At 44.5% G+C, this 18,583-nt stretch overlaps 1 protein-coding gene across 2 annotated transcripts in view; it reads left to right on the forward strand.

Moving 5' to 3' along the window:
- ate1 (arginyltransferase 1) overlaps window positions 1-18,583 on the forward strand; it is an 86,193-nt gene that overhangs the window by 9,220 nt on the left and 58,390 nt on the right. Inside the window, exons 6-7 of one of the 2 annotated variants that reach the window (XM_080449850.1) lie at window positions 4,171-4,367; window positions 8,685-8,813. In XM_080449850.1, coding sequence (XP_080305976.1) covers window positions 4,171-4,367; window positions 8,685-8,813 — 326 coding nt within the window. Of the gene's footprint in view, window positions 1-4,170; window positions 4,368-8,684; window positions 8,814-10,330; window positions 10,460-18,583 lie in introns of both variants that reach the window. The other variant, XM_080449851.1, reaches the window with a different exon arrangement.

An 18,583-nucleotide genomic window follows, 5' to 3' on the forward strand; every position in this document is an offset into this window, starting at 1 on the left:
TCTCCAGAGCAGGATATCCTGAGACAACTCACACTAACAGAGACATAATGAATGAATAACACTCCCGACGAACAGATAATAAACACTTATTAAGACACGGGAAGCCGCACTTTTTTAACAAGCTGCTCATATTTCAGTCCTCAGCCACTCTTCCGCTCCTCCCTCACACCTAGTGAGAGTAGACCCCCATGTTCATTCATCATTAAATCCAACGTATATACAGTATCGGGGCAAGGAGAACCTGGTAGGCTGGTATTGGCACTCTGGGCCCAGACGCAGACGTAAACACATAGAGGAATGTCGGATGTGCCAATTCTTCCTCATTTACACCTCTGTCCATAATGCAGTTAAATTGCAAGCGCACAGAAGAGTTCACTACCACACTCTTCCTTGGACCTCGCAGAAGAATAGGCCCCTTGCTTCAGGAAGGAAACAAGGAGTTTTAGTGTGTCGAGCCAGCAGTTCTCCACTCCCCCCTTCACCTCCAACAGAAAACACCTGGAGATGGCTCCTCACCAGCTTTATGACTGGAGTACTTTACGGCTTTTGGGCAGGTTCCAGTCCTGCATGGAGAAAACATGGCTCCCCCATCTGTAGTATAGCCTCGGTGCAGGCGGAGGTAAACGGATAAGAGGTGCAGATGGAATCTTGTTTTTGCAGAAATGTCTTGGGTCCTTAAAAAATCAAGAGACTGAGGGTGTTGTCCTGAATAGATGGGCAGTGAATTTGTCATTGAGAAATGACAAATGTCACAGGTATGAAGTGCGATATGTGCCTTCACAGAGAACACGCACACATATGTTCCCATGTGACTTGATATGTGAAGGACTTGCAGACAGTACTACTGTTCAGTTCAGTCCTCATTACTCCCCCAGAGGGCCGATACCCCTGCAGGTAGTACAACGCTATATAAGGACACGACTACATTTACTTGGAGACATGGCATGTACTGTAACAACACAAGTTGTGTGAAGTTTATTTAGTCTATTTAAGAGATTGATGGCTTGGAGCTAGGGGTGTGCCGATGGTGGTAATTTCACCATACGATACGATATTTGGCTCACAACTTCGATACGATACGCACTTTTTTATTATGAAAATATATGGGGGAGAAAAAATGCAAACAAATAATTCAGTTTTTGCATTATTCAGACGCAAACTTCTTTTTTTTTTCAAAACGATTTTTTTTCTCCCCAAAACGATACATATCGTCACGAAAACGTATCGCGATATATCGCGGGCCGATATATCGGCACACCCCTTGGAGCACAAATGAGAGTTATCTGTTTATCTCACTTATCTCACTGTTTATCTCATTTCGCTTTTCCTCGAGTGGGTGGGGGTGACGGCAACACGTTCAGCTCAGTTTTACCAGAGTGCTATTTGTCATCTCATAAATGCCAGGTCTTACCTCCCAGGTGGTGCCGTTGTAGTGGCACTACCTGCCGAAGATGGAGTGGCGTAGCTCCAACAAGGAAATTCACTTTGCCTGTTTACACATGAAGTGTATGTGTGAGGGGAGCAATGTGTGTCAGCTCCAGCCACTTTTAATGTGAGCGCACCTTTGGAGAATTGTATGTGTGCGCGGGGAAACTAGGAGGGAGATGGTTTTTATGAACTGTTAACTGCAGGGGAGGGAGCATCTGTCTTCCACAGGAACCCATCTGTCAGACTTTATCTTCACCAGGGCTGCACTCTGTCTCCTCAAGAGTACCTGTTTGTGTCTTGTGTGTTTCGAGAGAGAAAGTATTATGTGTGTGTAACTGAGAGAGATACTATTGTTGTAAATGAGTGCTTGTATAGTGAAATCATAGTTACCGAGTGGGATAGACCCGTACGGACAGCGTGATCGGTGATAAGAGCTGATGTGTTTGGGGATGAGTCAAACAGTGTGGCGAACACAGTCCAGACTCTGGGTTCTGGTTTCTGGTGTATGTTTACCCTCGCATAACAGGAAAAAAATGAAACAATCGACCACACTGTCACTCCCTGGAATCTTTGTTTTTAAATGTTCCGGTCCACTCTTGAAATTCTCCCCTCTTCCTCCGGTCATTCACCATGGAAGATGAACAGAGGAAATGGTCTGGGAGATGGGGATTATATACAAGATGCAGGTAATGCTCTCCTCAGACGCTTGTCAGATCGACTTATTGTAGCTTTCATAATCTGCTTCATGAGCTAGACGCAGACTTTTACTTTTCAAAAGTTGCAATAGAGGACTGCAACAACGAAGAACTGGAAACCCAAACCTATCGAAATTGCATTAAGGCTAATTTATACTTAGTTGCAGGCCAGGGTCGTGATGTGTTTTTGAAGGTTGTAGATCGGCTATTTTCAGTACGTGCCACCCGCACGCAAGTACAACTCAGTCTTTAGTCTTTCCATTTGCCCATTCTGCCTCATGTAATGAACTTGGACTATAATGTTGTGATGGACGCAGTTCTTTACTCTGATGTGCGTACTTATTACGCAGAGCACACAAGTTCAAAGAACCAACACTAGAAACGCCACACAGCAGAAAACGTCAGACTCTTAACACTCGTGTGTTGAATGCTGGCATTGAACTCTCTCCTTATTTTAAGGGTGGGGGGGGGGGGTCCTGCTCTTAGCTGTGACGTCTGCGAAGGGGAAAGTTGGTGAGCGAGTGGGTCGGTGGTGGCGGCTGGCAATGGGACAAGCAGGAAATGGCTCTCGTTTCCTTATTGCTCCAAACAGGATGTGGGCGTGTAAACTGTTGACATGGGATGCCCGGAGCACTGGAGGGCTTGGCAACAGCCCAGGAGGGGGAGAGGGGGATGAGGGGGAGAGGGGGATGAGGGGGAGAGGGAGAGATTGGGTTACTGGTGCTTCTCTGGAGAGTGTACACATCAGTCTTCAATGTATCTGTCTGAGATGCAGTGCAAATGTTTGCTTGTTGCTCAACAGAATATATTTTCAGATTAAGTTTTTTCATTCTTCTGGGAAAGGAATATGCTGTGGCTTGGCTCTGGTGTTTGAATGGAAATGCAGATCTTTTTGTGCATATTAATGCCTTCAAAACACAAACGTGCACCCCCCCTTCTCTGTGTGTGTGTGTGTGTGTGTGTGTTAGTGTTATAGCCTTTTTTTGGGTAGCCTCTCTGGAATCAATGGTTCCCAAGTCATGTGGTCAATGTTTCTGTAGCGTGAGGCGGCTTGATGTACAAGAAGTACACCCCCTGGACATGACGCTAGTATGTCGCAGGGACTAACCCCCAATATATCCCTTGATGTTGAGTGCCAAGCAGGCATTGGGTACCATTTTTATAGTCTTTGGTATGTATGTCCCGGCTGGGAATTGAACCCCCGATATCCCACCCTCAGGGCGGATACTCTACCCACAAGGCCACTGCCGTATTGTCTCTCAAGTCAAGTTATGTAATAATTTCTGTCATTATTAGGAAAGGCCATTGAGGCACTCAAGCCACTGTGACTTCATTCCATTTGCAACCACACACATATGCATGCAACTGGCCACTGGGAGTCAACAAATACATCTCATGTTGTTTTATAGCTTCCTAAGCAATGATGTAATGTAACATAATGAGTATCGAAGCAGAGGGAAAGAAGAAAATGACTTCCACTGAGCTTTGTTTTTTCTCTTCTATGGAGACTATATCCTTATGCGAGGGGTTATACTAAAGCAAACAACTGCAGTCCATTTGCCTTGGAGGGGTTCAGGGCAAATCTATCGGAAACACGGCCTCACACCCACAAAATGCTCCCCCAAATGTGGCACTCATCAATAGCAGCAGCTTAAAGTTACCACCTCTTGTTCACTACTGTGTGTTAAGTCTCATTCTGAAGGCAGTATAAAGGGGAAGCTTGTTCTCCTCTTCCATAAGGTAGTAATTGAGTTATTTCTTTTTTTCTCTCCTTCTTGTTATAACTGCTCATGTTGCCTCTTTAAAAACTTTTTTCCTTCTGTTCTCTCACCTTGAAATGCTTGGAGAATGCCATAGCCCTAGGTTGTCTTTGGAGAGAAAATGGATTAAAGTTGACTATTTTTCTAACTACTCCAGTTCTAGTGCCGTTGGAAACTTTCTTCCCATCCTCCCCCTCTAGCAGTCTCTGTTAATATATCCTTCTTATTGCATTTTGTCTCAGCTCTTCCCTTCTTATTTCCGTCTCTTTTATCTTTGGTGTCTGCAGGAATTGGAGCAGATCCGAGCCTGCCGCCTTGTCGGAAGGCCAAGGAGTTGAGGATGGAGCGTCGTCTTCAAAAGCAGCAGACGAGGCAGGGGGTCCCTGCCCCCATCACCCCTGACCCAGCGACACCCAGCCAGGCCAAAATCCTGGAGGATTTCATCACCGAAGCGCTGCCCGATAGCCCTCTTCATCGCCTTGAGGTTAGCAAACAAAATGAACGTCTGGTCTGTCTGAATGTACTGTAGCAGGGCTGGACCGGAATAAACATTAGCCAGTTTGCAAAAAATCCAGCTATCCTTGAACTAGTTCTGGGTGATCCTTTCTGTCTTCATAATGTTTGTAATCATGCACCACTGAGGGCAGATTTCACAAAGCCCCCCGTTCCCTAGTCCCAGTGACTTCACCATGTGTTTATGTGTGTGGGGAGAGGATGGCAGGCAAGAGCGAAGTGGAAAAACCACCTCTTCCCAACATGAACTCAACAAAATGACAAGCACACCACACACACTGGGTCAAGTTACCCTACTGATCACATTCAAAACCACAGCCCCCAACTCTGCCTGCTCTGGAGGACATGGAAATGAACTTTTGGCTGCGGGGAGGGGTTACGATTGAGAAAGGTCCCTGGCAAAGATGCTGAGCTGAGGTTGGTACAGTGACGTCATTCTCGGTCGGGCCGAGACGTGAGCCAGATGTTGTGATGAGCCAGACAGTGTCTGTCTCTCGTCCTTACTCCCCTGAGACTAGCCAGCATAGACTCTATCAGCTAATTTCATTTCAATTGAATTAGCTTATTTGCCCGTGATTACCTTTCAATTTCCCCTAAGTGGGTCTATACGCAAGGTTATCCTTTTAGTAATTGAAGGTCAATTCGCAAGTCAGGGTAATTGAAAGATGCCTGTTTGACCCAGTTAGATGCTTATTGAACAACAAATGGCTGAGTCGCATCGAATAGAGGCTACATCTAAATTAACTACTTCAAACGTTGAGTCTCTGGCTTCAGTATCGATACTGAATAAGCTCTAACAAATCTTACTGACTAGTGACTACTCTTTACAAGTGTTTTTTTCAACCTGAACCCTATGTCCCATTCTAAAACACTGATTACTGGTCACACAAATTGCATCACTTCATTAATTTCCAAAGTGCTGTATGGTCTGTCCAAATACAGACAGACCATACCAGATGAACTTTATAATGCAAATGAAACATGTCACCACAATAACATTAACGCTTTAAGTAGCCCTGCATATAGTATTTTATCTAGTTTTTAATCTTGTTCATGAGATTTGAGCATTTGCAATTATTGCAAATGTGAACTCAACGTTATTCTTTAGAATCATGTAATGCACTCGCCCTCCTCTATTCTCCTCATAAGACTTCAGGTAGCCTACACTTCTGTGTGGCTGAATGCATTCGGCAGCAGCCAGCAGAGTAAGTGAGGACGTATCTTAGTGGGAACATTTTGTGGAATTAATTATTGCTCACATTAAGCTCAATGAAATGTAGAAATACAATGTAGAAATGCTGCATGAGGCATGTTTTAAATATAAATTTAATCTGGTTTGAGGAAAGGAGCATGGCATTTTTTATCATAACTGAATCAGCATGTTTGCGACAACTAGGAAAATAGGAACCAGGTTGAAAAAACTAAACAAAACGTCTTCTTTTAAAATTATGTTTACAGCAGAGCAATTAAAATAACTCCAGCTAGACTCAATCATAAACTCAAGTGTTTAACATGTCAAGCTGCATGACTAATGTGCTCAGCACATTAATGAGGGAGAGCCGTCTGCAGTATAAACATGGCCTCAATGAAAATAGAGACAGGAGGGAAAAAGAGATAAAGGGAAAGCGGTTATGAGGGGCCTCCTTTCCTGTGGTCAAGGCTGGGCCCCACTACTGCTGATAAAGTGACCTGTGTTCTATGGAAATCCTATGAAGGCCTTCTCTTGTCACCATTGCTCTTTCTGCTGGCACCTCTGTCTTTGATGGGACATATTAAAGTAATTTGGTCACAGTGACAGTGGCAGGATGTACCGTAATCCCTGTCCTGACCCTGAAGGGAGATGTAGTTCATGTTAGCAACCACTAGGGGTCACTGTGGCCATGTGATTTAGGACATGGCCTTCAGGAACCTCAGGGAAGTGTGGAACTGAACACCATCAATTTCCCTGGAATCCAGTTCCTCCACACTGCCCTCTTTCTTCACATTATAACTTCATACATGTTTCATTGTATGTCGGCTCTCCTTTTACATCATAGCTGATGTATAGCCATCAGTCTTATTTATTTAGACCTAAACGTTCTATAGTTTGATATTTATTGTGCCTATTACAGAGAAAGCAGGATGTGAGGTCTCGAGTTTTGGGTTCAGTTGCAGCAAGATTCTCATATGTAGCTTTAGCAGGCCAGTATCTCTCATTTTAATTAAAGCTCAAGCAAAGCCGCCTGTATTATGTGGCGTTATTTCAACAATCTTGAGGCAGTGCTGTATTAGCCTGTGGGTGTAGTATCACAAGACCGTTATGAGAGTTGTTCCCGATTTAGCCAAGCTATCATGGCTCTACTGCGACGTTGGCCGAACAAAAATAATTTCAGCCTATCAAAGGATATCTCTTGAGTTTTAGAACTAAATTAAAAAAAGGCCTTACTTAAGTATTATCTTTTACGTAAGGGCCCCAGCATCTTTGTTTGACTAACGGACATGGATGCCAAGCAGTCATATGAGAGTCTAACCCAGGTCCAATTCAAACAAACCCCCTGGTTCAATTCCCCCAACCTTGTCCTTCCAGAGCAGTCTTATGGCGCTGGCTCCTTGGGCCAACAAAAGCTTCCAAACCCAGAGATGGTTAATTAAAACTGAGTGGGAGGATGTGAAAGATGAACTCTTGCTCATATCTGTGTGACACTACCAACACTCTGCAAGTTATTCTTTCCACATCGCTCTGGCTTCCTGTTATAGACCGCTTCTGATCCTCCCCCTTTTTAAAGCTTGATTTATACCACTGCATTAAAAAACGCTCTGCATCTGGGCATCATCCCTGCGTCCCAGCAGTGGCCTGTACAAGTGGCACGCACACCATTCAGAGCATTAGGAAATGCTCTGCATCTGGGCATTGTCCCCGCATCCCAACAGTGGCCTGTGTAATGCTGTGTTCACACTGGCAGCTACAAAAGATACAAAGCGATATCTGTCGCTGCGTTGCTCTTTTTAACACCCGCAACGTTCAACCGATCAGCCATTGCTGTGCTCTAATGTCCTGATGTATGTTATTAGCTGAAACAATGTAATCATGGACTTCTCATGGTTGCGGTAACGATTCCACGTCGGGTCGTTAATAACCGGGGTGTCGCACACAGCCATGAGGATCAAAAAAGCTGAGCTCCTCTCCAAAAGTTGAACTGTTACCAGCTTGAAGCGCCCAGGGCACTGCGGCAAAAACATCTTTACCATAGAAATGCATGGCAGACAGGTGCTGCCAACTAAAAAAGAAACGCACAAAAGTGTCAGACACCATTCAGAGCATAATAAATGCTCCTGCATCTGGGCATTATCCCTGCATCCCAACAATGCCCTGTATACGTGGCATGCACACCACGCATCCTAAAAATGGAGAAAAGAAAAGAGTTTTGATGAAATGGTCTGCTAAATGTTTGCTCTCTACTGCTACTTACAAGAAGTACGATGAATAAACCTAGACCACTCAGATATGCTGTCATTCATAATGAGCAGAAACCAATCTTTATTCTTCCGACATGGTGAAGCACTGGAAATAGGGTCACTAATGGGTTCCATCCCAAATTCACATCCCAAAATTGCCTGTCTGTCACTCTTCTTGTCACTATGGATGGAGATGGACAGAACACACCCTCCATCAAGACACAGCCGTGATAAAACTGCTGCTGGTGAAAGAAAGGCCCATGTATTTTAAAATATGGATATCTTATATGCTGCATGCTATGAGTGCAGTGTTTAATGATATAAATCCTGACATCGCTATTTTAGGCGTTTTCATTAAAGGTGAAAATGTTCAAAATTAGCTTAGGCCTAGACTGACGTACGGCAGTGTTGCTCTGCAGAAAAAGCCAATCTACAGGCTCACGATGCATTGCAATGTGATGGGTTGTGAGCTTGTAGATTGGCCATTTCCACCGCACGACGCAGGCCTACGACCAAGTATACGTCGGGCTTAAGCTATCTAAAGAGAGACCTAAGCGTTAAAGCTGAAAGCTTTTCCATTTTGATGGTGTCACAGTTTAAAAGTTGGATGGGTGCAGCAGTCAGACAAGTTCACAGTATTATTTGGCAGCCACACGGCAAGGAGGGTGTGCTTTCGTCTGTCTCCACACAGACCCATTACTCTTTCTCAGTTTTCATGTCGTCCTCCCTGTGATTTGTGATAATGTGCCCCTCATTGCAGGATCTGTATGCACCACTTAATATCTCACACTGCTCATTCCACTCTCGTTTTTGGTCTTCTTAACCCCTTGTTTGCCTGTCCTCTGTTTTGAAGGTGAGGCTAGTGCGCTCCAACCCCCCTAGCCCACAGTTCAAAGACTCTTTCGACGCCTCCTACCAGGTGTACAAACTCTACCAGATGGTCATTCACAAGGACCCTCCAAACAAGCCCTCCGAGAGCCAGGTCAGAGGGTGGTGATGAGGGGGGGGCAGAGGTCAACCTGCTCTAGGGGTACCCAGGCAGGGAGAGAGAGATTGGATAATGTTTGGGTACTAGGTGAACATACCACGGGTCTTCATTTCTTTATTTTTCAGCAATTTCTTTTTTTAGATAGAATGCATTAATTTACTGTACATTTGAATGCGATTTTTAAACAAAATATGTATTTCAGTTATTTTTACCTGTATTCTTTTGAGTTAAAAATGTCATATTCATTTTTGGCAATTTTTGAAACATGAAATCATAAGGGGGAAAAAGCTGAATATACTTTGGGTAGGATGAATAAATGTGAATTAATTGTCTTTGAAAATGGAAAGACTGTTCAAGAGAGGGAAGAGAACACCAGAATGTCTGCATTACCAAAAGAAACTGAATGAAAATGTGATTCAAAAAAGTGTTTGCGTGTCTGTAAGAGAGAGAGAGAGAAAAGGGAGAAAGACGGCATTAAAAAGAAAGGAAATTGGGGTTGAAACTGTTCCCATACGCTGTGGGTGAAAGCAGTGTTTCTACAGGTGTCTGTGTTGGCCCCAGTTGGCAGGCAGGGTCATTAGTCTTGAGCCGTTGAGGTCTTTTTCTTTTTTGAGGCGGCGGGGTGGGGTGGGGGGGGGGGGAAGGCGGCGGGGTGGGGTGGGGGGGGGGGGGCTAGCTAGTCGTGCTACCCTCCTGCTGGCACAAATTCACTCCCTCTGTGACCCCCACCATCCCACTGCCTGTCACACTAAATCTCTTTGGATAAACTTGCATTTAGAACTCCAGTTGTCTTGCTCCGGAGCCTTTTTATTGTTCACGTGTATTGAACATTCTGTATTTGTACCCGTGTCGTGACTTCGTTGCATGTTACTCCAAGTCCATGTTCTTTTTTTTTCCTCATCACCTTTACGCACCCTCACAATGTGTTCAATTTGTTAGTCCCTTTGTCCTTCCTCGGAGGGGCCCTTGAACTGTGATATAAGGTAGAGGCCGGGCGTTGCACTAGCCTCATCTTCAAGGATCCTGGACATTCCATCACTTGGCAAGCACATTGCTGTACTCGGTCTCCTAGAATTCCAATATCTCCCTTTTAGGTATCTCCCACATTGCCACTATCTTATTAAGTCATTGAATCAAGAGGTTCAAACTGTATAAAACAGTACAAACTGCTGTATAAAACACCAGCCTGCTGGACCGAGAGACTGACTGAGTGCATCAGTAGAATACTGATAGATGTCAAAGTACTTGTATGACATTGTCTAAAACTCTTTCTTTAACCCTTTATACCCTCACCCCACCATATATTCCCCCCCTATTGAACAAACCTCCCATCCTACCTCGTGCTACCTTTCCTATTCTTTATACTACATCACACCTAATTTTTGTGATGTTATATATCCATATATCACTGTCCTTTTTGTCCACTGTCTGCTCATCCACTGCTCATCCCCAACCTCCCTCCCTCGCTCCCTCCCTCCTTCCTTCCTCCCTCCCATTCCCATTCCCTAAAGGTGAGGCTAGTGCCGGTCAACTTTGAGGACCCCAAGTTCATGGAGTCCTATGAGCAGTCTGTGGCGCTGTACGCCCGCTACCAGATGGCCATACATGGCGACGCTCCCTCCGAGTGTAATGAGAGTGAGGTACTGTACAGTTACTACATCACACCTACTGTGGGGCTGCTGCAGATGTCACCGCACGGAGCGTTTTTATCGTTATAAGTACTATCACTACTGTACCACTGGCATATGTGATTCATTAATCCATTGAGACCGGGAACGCATCTGTGTCATTTTAAGATTTCTTTGGCTTTTAAAAAATGGCGACTAGTAGATCTGCTATTTTTCTTTTTTATCGTGAAAGTTTGTGCAAATCTTTGAATATATATATATATTTTAAAGCGAACATTTGTAAACTATTTTGTTCCAGGGACCCCCCCCAGAAGCAAACATTTGAGTTACAAATGTTCGCTTTAAAAATATATATATATTCAAAGATTTGCACAAATTTTGAAGATTTTTCAAAAATAGCAGATCTACAAGCTCTAAGAGGTTGTATATCTACTATTTTTGAATAGCCCAAAGAAATCAAAACACAGATGGCGTTCCCGGTCCTAATGGATTAAAGTATTCCCCCCCCCCCCCCCCACTTTTTTATTTCACTGTATCACGAGAGAACACAGACTTTGCATGACGTGTTCCCACAACCCGTTCAGATTCATAATTGCTGCAGCCGTGCTATGTCAATGATCACCCGCATGCCTTTAAAAAAAAACTCCCTTCATCACGTTCGGGGACACGTCGTCATGTGTGAATTAAATCTCGTTCACAACGCGCTGATGATGTCACCGCCCTAGTGGTCCAGTTCACCGGAGGGTCACATCATGCACACCACACCGTTGGGTGGGAATAAAATTGGAGTTACAAATGACGGTGTGGGACGACGACGACGGACCCGCGACATTTTGGAGCCATGCCGAGTGACGGCAACAAGACGAGGTAGACGAGGGAACAGCGCTTATGGTCTAATGTACAGGATGGAGGACGTTGTGGGCATGAATCCAATAATAGATAACGGGATACATCAACGGTTAGCTAATTCCTTCCAACACCTGACATAAACTGTCCTCAAATGGTCCCTTATGGGTCCACAATGTAACCAAATAGAAATGGATAAATGAACACTGAGGATTTTGCTGTGTAGTAGCCGTGTTCTCAGTGGTGGGAGAACTCGGCTAAACAAAATATCCACTGAGCGAATATCTTTATGAATATGAAACTCTACCCCCGTATCCCAGCTGTTGGTGCCGCTGAATGGGATTGTGTGTGTGTGTCAGTGTGTTCACTGATGGTGGCTTTTTCGGTAGCTGATGAGGTGAACGAGGAGCATGGAGCCAGTGAAAGAAGGTGAACAGATAAATCAGGCCGTGGCTTTTCAAGTCAGAAAGTTGCCTTGCATTAAAAGTTTTTTGGGTATGTTTTTAACTGCCTGACCATAAAACCCAGGCCACAGTTAAATGATGTTTGCTGTAAAATGGAGGATGTGTTGGGTGTCTGAGAATCCATATAAATGCAGCCCGCCATAACCGGCGGTCAGGGGAGCTGGGAGGAGATGGAGGCTTTGGCTTTAGCGTGAATGGAAGAAGGAGACGATGCAGGAGAAAAAGGAGGCGGTCTAGTCAGGATGCAGAACTGCTGGACATTCTCACTAACCTGAGAGGGCCTTTTGTCCCTCAGGGTTGGAAAAACAACCCCCCCCCCCTATCCCCCTGCCTCGTCCTCCTGGCTGCCAACAGGCCTCAGCAGTCAGCACATTACTGAATTCTCCAGCTTGTAAAAATGAGGGAATTAATAAATAATAAAGGTTGTCAGATTGGGTAGTCTGTGTCAGATTCTTTCCTGGTGCCATAACACCACCTCTATTAATAGGGGAGGTGCGTGCGTGAGTGCGTGCATGCGTGCTCGCGCGCAGCCTCAGCCTTCGTTTATGACTAGTACGTTGGGATAGGAGAGCCCTCCAGGGACAGTGGGCAGGAGGTGGTATGGGATTTAAAAACCTGAAAAGGTGTCGATCAGACATCCATCTGCCGCTAGATGCTCTGAGTGACGTCTGTTCGGCTGTCAGGATGACTGGAGAAGAAAAGGTTCTTTTTTGTTGTCTGTGGATTTTCCAGCTTGGATCACTCTCATGGTGTTGATATCATGCGTCGTAAGATTGCAGGGTGAATTAAGGTTGTCCAACATTGTCCTCGGGCTGGGTTCCATGCAGTCCCCCCAGCACCTCTACCATTTAGAGAAACTGGACCGGACTCCGCATACCACAGGCGGTCTCTTTATGTTTATTTTGACAGGGATTGATTAAAATCATAATATTGTAGATTTCACGTCAATATGAGATGTATTATTTATTTCAGTCGTGTTCTTTTCCTGTGCAAGCATAGAGAGAGACGGGAGGCAGACAATAGTTGTGGTTGTTCCACTGCAGCGGAGGGGAAAGGGGAGGGAGATTGGGTTAAGTGTCTAAGGGGGGGGGGGGGGTGTTGGTAACTCAAGCTTCCCCTGGGGGGTAGGGTCTTAAAGCCTGCTCTGACAGACACACACGAGCCACCACACGAGACTTCCATCCCCCTGGTAGTGACTATTATCAACACCCCTCTACTATTGGATGGCATTAATACCGCCCGTAGAGACATTGCACTGCTATTGACGTGAGTAGACCACGTTCACATAGTTCAGATCTTGGGCCTCGTCCCAATGCAATGCACTTAAATCAGGCCCTGCCCTAATTGTTCCCGTTAAACAAAGCTCGATTTATTATACTGTGCTTTTCCTTCAGTTTGACTCACCACTATGAGACCCACTTCTGAAGGCCCCAGTAAGTTTTATCTTTTTGTCATGCCATTTGTCCATTCTCTTCCCAGAAGCCCCCCCCCCCCCTCTTACTGTTTTACTGAAGGGATGGAAAATGTATTGTTAAAGCAGTGATGGGCCGTTGAGGTTTTGGTTTCTTGCCATGCCTGCTGCTACCTAGGAAGTTTGGTCATTTAGTGTTTGTGGAGGTATTTATTAATCCATTACGGTATTACCTAGGGACACGATCTGGCACGCTGTTCGTCAGTTCTGGACCAGCACTGTGTGTGTGTGTGTGTGTAAATGGTGTACTGTATGCCACTGTGTGTAAAGGCGTGTGCGTGTGTGTGTGTGTGTGTGTGTGTGTGTGTGTGTGTTCACATACTTTGTCCTTTGTCAAATTATCCTGTCACGATTATGCTGTTCACAAGACGGAATGTTGTCCTATAGTGGAATAGCTTTATTTGTTTAAGGCTGTATGCATTTCCTGTCATGCCATTGACTGGAAGCGAGCCAGACCTTGTTCCTTACACATCCAATCATGTTTTCCTCAACTCGACTGAGCTCAAGCACATATACACGCAATTATTTAGACACACATACCCTACATGTGCAAAACTCGCGCGCACACACACACACACACACACACATACGCACACACACACATTCTTTCACTCACACTTATTGGTCTTAACTGTTGTGCTGAGCCGTGACTGAGTTCCTGCACATGTGGCATTCATTTTCGGGCAAACAAATCCCTTTAAATCTGTATTTACGCTTCCTGATGGCCGGGGCCCTAACCAAGACATGTGACAAAATCTTGGTACTCTGTCAGAGCAGTGGAAAAGGGGAAGAAAAGGACTGAAAATCATCAATACAAATGGAAGAACATGAATGGAAAGAATTGACATGTCAGCCTTGATTACACGCGTTATTTGTCAAATGGTTTTCGAAAGCAGATCACGCTAAAATACCCGGAGGTTCAATAAAGTTGTATAACTTTCTATTAGCGGGTTACTGAACAGTTCCCACAGAACCCCCTCCATTTCCTCTTAGGTCAGAGGTCAAAGCACTTTGTTTATTTTCTCCCGCTGATGACTTTTTACCAGCAACACTATTGCTATGATCCAACCACTTTCCTTTATGCCTCTCAAATAAGTGATGAGAAGAGCTCATACTAAACTGAAGGTGTGGTGAAGAATGACTAATGGAAGGCTTTTCTCTTTCAACTTGTTTTGAGCATCTCACTATGGGGAATGCCCCCCTGCGTTCTCCTCAGAAGCACTTGTATGTATCACTAATCCAGTCAGTATTGGCTGGCAGTCATGATGACGTCTGTGTCGGGAATCGGGATGAGCCTACCCGGCCCCTTATTACACTGCATAAGGCACCGATATCTTGTCATGGAAAAAGCTCTTCTCGCTTTTTCTCGGAAAGCAATTCCTCTCTCAGACTCGGCCAATACCTGCAACGTGTAACGTGTGGCTAATCCCTCGGTCACTGGGAGCTATACTGTGCTCATTGGTGGTTCATTCTAATCTCTTACACTCTTCTAATCTCTTAAACAAAGAGTTTGATTCTTGGGAGAATGTGTCAGTTGTCACCAAACAAGACTTTATTTGTAGCTTAACTATATATATTTTTTTATTTCATTACATACAGTATAGAGTACAGAAGTCCTGACGTCACTCGTTCATCCCCAGGTTCGTAAAGTAATTTCGCTATGGAGAATAACATTGGGTCATCTTATCACTTATATTTGATAGTCTGTTTCTGGTGAAAATTCAACTAATTCGGCAGAAGTAACATTAGCGTTTTCTCACCGTCAGTTGATGCTTCATATCCATAAGAGTAAAACCGCCAGGGTCATTTGTTCATTTTTTAACACAGTTCTTATTTGACGCGCTATTAAATATGTCTATGGGGATTCAGAATGGGGGTAGAAAACCGCGAACCAGGTAGACAAACCTAGGATGTGTAAATTACGTCAGACTTCGGTGCTCTATTGACGAATATTTTAAATGGAATTTAAGGTTATGCGTGTAACCCCGGTTCTCTGATAATATGAGTGAGGTGCTGGTAGCTATTGATCACGCTAAGGCCTATGATATATAATTCTATTTTTATTTTCTTCTCACCGCTACACCCATGTGGGGCAAACATGCTCAGAAATAATACAATAATTACACCCTGAGAGAAACAATCAGAGTAAGTGTTTATATGCTTATTAGACAAATAATATCTTCCTGTTGAACGGATTATCAAAAGGTTTAAACCACCCCTCTTCACCCGATTCTGAATAGACAGGATCAGACCAGTCTCTTACGGTCAAGGTGTTTACATGAGGCATTCTTATTCAGATGGAGCTATAATTATTTTTAGTGGAATATTAGCGTCAATGCAAATACATGTAATGTGTGACTGACTAAACAGAGGGCGGTATAGAGGCCAGCACTTAGTAGCCACATGAGACTTCTTCACGCATATGAGTGTTTGTGTGTATGTGTGCTTTACAGAGTGAGCTTTGTGTGTCTGTGCACGTGTGTCCGAGAGTACTGCTTGCTTTCCTAATAGTACACAGATGAGTGTTTATTATAGGAAAGGGAGAGTTGGGAGAGGAAGTGATGGGCTCCATGTGTTAAGGATGAAGCTCCAGAAGGGTGTCTGTACACGGCTCCATGTCCAGGCCTGTTTGTGTGTAAATGTGCGTTGGGGAGAGGCACCGTGCAACACAATGTTTGTCCGTTTTGCTGCCTCCACGGCTCGCTGACCGTGCCTAAGCGTTACATACCGCCACTAGAGAGTCTGGATGTTTGTTTGTTGGCGTGTTAGTGTATTGGTATGTCTGCTGGACAGGGCGGCGCTCTTCATCAGTGGCCAGAGCTGTGGTGGTGGTAGGGGGCAGCCCTGCCAGGCTCCAGGGGAGCTGCCATGGTCTGGCCAAGGAGTGTGGACTGTGGACACAGCAGTGGAAAACTGCCGTGCTGCACCGCTCAGGCCCTGTGGGTACAATTACCCAGAGGCCCCCCTGATGAGCACCTGGCAACGGAAGAGGAAGCAGAAAGCATAAGACGAGTCGGGACCTACTAAGATGTGTCTAGACACTGCCTGCTACTATCATACATTCATACCTATGCACATGCACATGCATATAAGCATGTACACACCTGAATCATGCAGTAACGGGACATGTTCAAATAGCGGCCATTTTGCTCTTACTTCAAATACTCTGGGCAAAATGGTCAGTTTAGTGAGATTCCCAGTTGCCAGACACTGCAGCCAGTGTTTGAGCTTGTCCTCTGTAAATGATGTCATCTAATAACCATTGCTGTTGTCCACTGCTTCATAAACTGCTTAATTATTTGACAGTTGTAATGGAGTATTTTGTTTGTGCCCCACAGCTATAACTGGCTTTAAGAGGATTTACTGTTGGTGTTTGGTCATTTATTTACTGGCACAGCAGTTGCCACTACAAATTTAAGAGTGGAAAATAACTCCCTTAGTGTTGAGGTCAGATGTGTCACAGGTAGGGTGGTACTTGTTAAGCTCTTTGTTAGTGTGAAAAAAAGATCACAGTTGAGCGTTGACTAAACTGATGTAATCACACCACTTTTTACAAGCTTGCTTCACAGCTGCTACATTGTTGCAGGAATTACCTAGAAAATAATGCAATATGAATACAGGATTAGACTTCTCAAATTCTGCCCGAACCCGACCGGACGTTTTCGGGCCGGGCCCAAAATGTATGCTAATTAGTCGGGCCGGGCCGAGCCTCGGTTTCCATGAAAAAAAAGTAGGCTTTTTTTTTCAGTTTTCAGGCCTAAGATTTTGGTAATTGTTCCGGCCGGGCCCTTTTCGGGTCGGCCCAGTTAGGGCCCAGTTAGGGCTTGGCCTTAATTTTCCGGCCCGTTGAGGAACTATACAGGATTGATGCCGAGTAAGGTACCTCTGCAGAAGTCATTACTCAGCATGTTTAGGTTTTTCAAGTGTACTTGGTATAAATTCATAGCCTAAAGGTCTTCAGTAGGAGATTGGACAATAAAGTGTAATAGCATCCGCAACAGAGAGAGAGAGAGAGAGAGAGAGACACACACAACACACAGGCATTGGGGACCAACATTTTTCATTTTACCCCCGTTTGATTGATTATCTCTGCCAGGCTGGGGGCGGAGATTATGTTTTTGCCCGTTTGTGTATGTGAGTCCGGACTTCGGAGTTGATCTCGCAGACCGCTGAACCGATCGGCCAGACCAAGGAAGACACTTGAGCACTTGAGCAAATTATTCTATTCAGCTTCATTGTGGCAATATACCAACCTGCTTTATGTTTAGGCCCATAACTCTTGAACCATACGTCTTACAATCAAAGTTTCCACTATTTGAATTTTATTCAAAACATATCTTTTGCTACTCCTACATAATGTTACAAAAAAATGCCAAAAAGTAATTAACCGTCCCCAAATTTGAATCACGTGTCGAGGGTCTCTAAACAAAGCAGAGCCAAATGCGATTTCACTTTGTTTGTTGCAGGAACATATTTTTCATATTTTTTTTATATATATTTTTTTTACTCCCAAATTAGTTATATGACAACCATTTGACAATGAGCGTCAAACACCTTTTTGATATTCCATACGGTTTGCCTGTGTTGGCTTCCAAAATTTGTGAGGTGCCCTTTCCCCCCCTTTTTTTCATGTTTTGTTTTCTTACAAAAGATACTATAGATCATGAACACAACATCCAATTAACCCCACATTTCGCTTTTGCTTCTGCCCATAGGGCACACACCTCTGAAAACCTACGCAGCCCTGGGTAGGCCATCCAGCCTGGTGGAGATATGTGCTTCGCCAGGCGCCCCTTTCTAGTAATGTTTCTCGTCTTCTCCTCTCTCCATCATGATGATGGGTTGTCAGTTGAGGTTATAGGCTGTGTGTGTGCGTGTGTGTGTGGCATCTTGTATTTGGCACGGCAGGGGACAAGGTTTGTGAGATTTTTATAGCTTATAATATACAACCATCCCCCCTCAGTTAAAGCTGTGCACATTTTTGTAGAACCTTGCATCGCAGAAAGGATGAAACTGTATGACTTCTGCAAGACAGCGAAATACAATAATGTAGAGTCAGTCTGAGTATTGACTCCATCCTCATGTTTTATGGATTTACTCGTTTCTCTGACTACAAACCAAACTCTGTGTGTGGGTGTGTGTGTGAGAGATTTAAATTTGTGTCTGCTTCAGGAGAACAAGAAACTGAGAAACGACAGTTGACAGGGTATCACTCGTTGGCCCTGTCTTCCAGAGCATGCCCTGTACTGAGGCACTGTGCATTAATGTCACCAAAACACACATTAACTGTGGCAGTCACACACATACAATACAATACACCCTCACTCTCTGAGTCATACATTCTCTTGGAGGAGT

Source organism: Gymnoscopelus braueri, assembly GCF_963280865.1.
Source record: "Gymnoscopelus braueri genome assembly, chromosome: 14".
Taxonomy (NCBI): Eukaryota; Metazoa; Chordata; class Actinopteri; order Myctophiformes; family Myctophidae; genus Gymnoscopelus; species Gymnoscopelus braueri.